Source organism: Colobus angolensis, unplaced genomic scaffold, assembly GCF_000951035.1.
Source record: "Colobus angolensis palliatus isolate OR3802 unplaced genomic scaffold, Cang.pa_1.0 Scaffold423, whole genome shotgun sequence".
NCBI classification, from domain to species: Eukaryota; Metazoa; Chordata; class Mammalia; order Primates; family Cercopithecidae; genus Colobus; species Colobus angolensis.
The window spans coordinates 53,476-56,584 of NW_012117633.1; the positions used below are offsets into that span (position 1 = coordinate 53,476).

The 3,109-nt window shown below is 50.0% G+C and overlaps 1 protein-coding gene across 1 annotated transcript; it reads left to right on the forward strand.

The window, feature by feature from the left end:
* Window positions 1-2,341: 2,341 nt before the first annotated feature.
* Window positions 2,342-2,723, forward strand: CRIP1 (cysteine-rich protein 1 (intestinal)). Its single transcript, XM_011956720.1, has one exon. It carries the CDS (start codon window positions 2,365-2,367, stop codon window positions 2,593-2,595), a length of 231 nt encoding a protein of 76 aa, XP_011812110.1. The 5' UTR covers window positions 2,342-2,364; the 3' UTR covers window positions 2,596-2,723.
* The last annotated feature ends 386 nt before the right edge of the window (window positions 2,724-3,109 follow it).

Genomic DNA, 3,109 nt, shown 5'->3' on the forward strand with positions numbered 1-3,109 from the left:
AAAAAAAAAAAAAAAAAAAATATGTAGTTGATTGAGACTTTAATATGATGAGGTGTTTAATTTTATTGAAAGCTTTTATGCATCTATTGAGATAGTCATGTGCTTTCAATCTTTAGTTCTGTTTATACAATGAATCACATTTATTGATTTCCATGTGTTGAACCAACCTGGCATCCAGGGATAAAGCCTACTTGACGGTGGTGGATGGATAAGTTTTTTGATGTGCTGCTGGATTCCACTTGCCAGTATTTTGATGAGATGTTTTGCAATGACGCCCCTCCCCTCCTCACTTTTTTTTGCCCAGGCTGGTGTGCAATGGCATGATCTCAGCTCACTGCAACCTCTGCCTCCTGGGTTCCAGCAATTCTCTTGCCTCAACCTCCCAAGTAGCTGGGATTAGAGGTGCCCACCACCACACCTGGCTAATTTTTGTATTTTTAGTAGAGACAGAGGCTTCACCATATTGGCCAGGCTGGTCTTGAACTTCTGACCTCAGGTGATCCACCTGCCTGAGCCTCCTAAAGTGCTGGGATTACAGGCATGAGCCACCATGCCCATCCTTGAATGTATTTTCTGAAGATTATGGCTCAAAGATACAACAAGATCATGAAGGTTTAAATACGGGATATGCCAGAAAAGTGATCTGGGGTCAAGGAACTCTCCTGCCCATTCCCAGAGGCATCCCAGTCGGCACCTGGACAGACAGCAGGTTTAGCCCCGACATCACCCCCTGCCAGTTACCGTACTGAAGGCACTGTAGACCTGAAGCTGTTAAAGAGATTGGAGTAGTTGCTGTAGTTTGTACAGCAGGGCCTGAGTTTTGGTGAGGAAGGGTGGGAGTGGTGAGGCACCCACTCAGGGCTGGTGCCACCACTGCCCCTTCTCAGCCAGGCCTGAGGCCAGGCTGCTCTGATCGATAGGCAGTGAGACCCCAGGAGCTTGCAGACTTCACTCCTTGAGCCATCCAAGCACCAGCCCCGCAGGGCACTTTTTCAGTTAATGAATCCTATTAACTGCCCAACAGCCCGGTTCGGTCAGTTGGGAGGTGAATCTAATTCTAAGGACAACTATCACATGGGCATTTGGTTTGGAATGTCCTGGGTTCTGAGTCGGTTGAAAGTCAAAGAGGCTCCTGGTCATTCGGGGCAGTCACCTGACCACAGGGAAGCCTCCCCACAAGGCAGCTACAGAGTCAAGTGCTAGGGCAGACAGCCATGAATTTGGACATCGGGCCTTCAGCAGGGCTTCTTGTGGGGAAAGTCATTGCATTTTGGGTCAGGGGTGGAAATGTAAAGCCGGTAGTTGAGTCACGATTTGGGCCCTTCTCTTGGGCCAAGCATCTTCTCCAGGCATCAGCATCTCCCTGCAGCAGCCATGGGGTTGGGAGGACTTGGGAAAGGAGTGAGGAGGGTCCTTGCTTTGGAGTCCAGGGCATGGACCCCTGGTCTCAGGCGCTCGGGGATCTCCATCTCCAGGGAACCAACTAAATTCCCTGCCTTAGCTTCATTACTCCTGTGTTGTTACTCTGAGCCAGTCACTGAATCTAAGTTTCAGTGCCCTGAATCATAAAATAAAAGTCTCAACCCCTACTCTGCCCAGCCTACATCATTTATAACGGATTTTTTTCCATGAGCTGTAAAATGCCCATGCCATGTGGAAAAGTGGTACCCTGTCCTCCCCTGGCCTTCCATGTCCCCTCTCATGGACCTGTCCTGATGCTGCACATCTTTATTCTTCCAGATGTGTAATCATTGAACTTATGTGCAAGGCTCTGTCTCAAAAAAAGAAAAAAAGAAGAAAGAAAGAAGGTTAAAATGGGGGAAGAGCAGTGGGAGATGGAGGTGGATGTTTGGGTGTAAGTAGGGTTTGATTGCGAAGCTTTGTGTGTGTCCTGGACGAAAATGTGTGCCCTTTATCCTCCTGGACATAAGCAGTCGACTTTGTTTTTCTTTTCTTTTCTTTGAGATGGAGTCTCACTCTGTTGCCCAGGCTGGAGTGCAGTGGTACTATCTTGGCTCTTTGCAAGCTCTGCCTCCCAGTTCACACCATTCTCCTGCCTCAGCCTCCCGAGTAGCTGGGACTACAGGTGCCCACCACCATGCCTGGCTAATTTTTTTTTATTTTTAGTAGAGACGGGTTTTCACTGTGTTAGCCAGGATGGTCTCGATCTCCTGACCTCGTGATCCGCCCGCCTCGGCCTCCAAAGTCCTTGGATTATAGGCGTGAGCCACCGCGCCTGGCCGAGCAGTCGACTTCTAAACCCGTTTGTAAATTGCAGGCAGTGTGAATCGTGATCAGACTCCTGCTTTAGAAAGCTCCACACACAGTCTCACGCCTGCAGCCTGCACCGGACCCGGAGCAGCCATGCTCAAGTGCCCCACGTGCGACAAGGTGTACTGCGCCGAGAGGGTGACCTCTCTAGGCAAGGACTGGTATCAGCCCTGCCTGAAGTGCGAGAAATGTGGGAAGACGCTGACCTCCAGGGGCCATGCTGAGCATGAAGGCAAACCCTACTGCAACCAGTCCTGCTACGCCGCCATGTTTGGGCCTAAAGGCTTTGGGCGGGGTGGACCCGACAGCCACACTTTCAAGTAAACCAGGTGGTGGATACTCCATTCTTGGCTGCTTTCTGGGCCACTGTCCAGGCAAACGCCAGGCCTCGCCCCCAGATGCCCAGGGCTCCCTTGCAGCCCCTAATGCTCTCAATAAACCTGAACACTTGGGGGAATAAAAAAAGAAAAGAAAGCTCCACACAAACAGCTGAGTGGAGAATGGACTTGAGTGGGAGATCTATTGAAAGATAAAGAGAAAATTCACAGGAGACCTTGTGGGGCTCTAGGAAGGAGATTGAGAGAGAGAGGTGGTGTTTCTGGGTGAAGATGAAAGGTTTGATGGCAGATTAGAAGTGAAGCCAGTGGAGAGGCAAGCATTAAGTGCAACCCTAAGACTTCAAGCCCCAGAGCCTGAGTGCACGAGGCCACTGTTGATGGAAGGAAATTTAGAGCAGGACTGGATGATTTGGGCAACAGAGAGAATCAGGAGTTCACTTTGGAATGGGATGTCTTTGGTGCATTCAGGACTCTACGTCGAGATGCCTAACAGGCAGTGG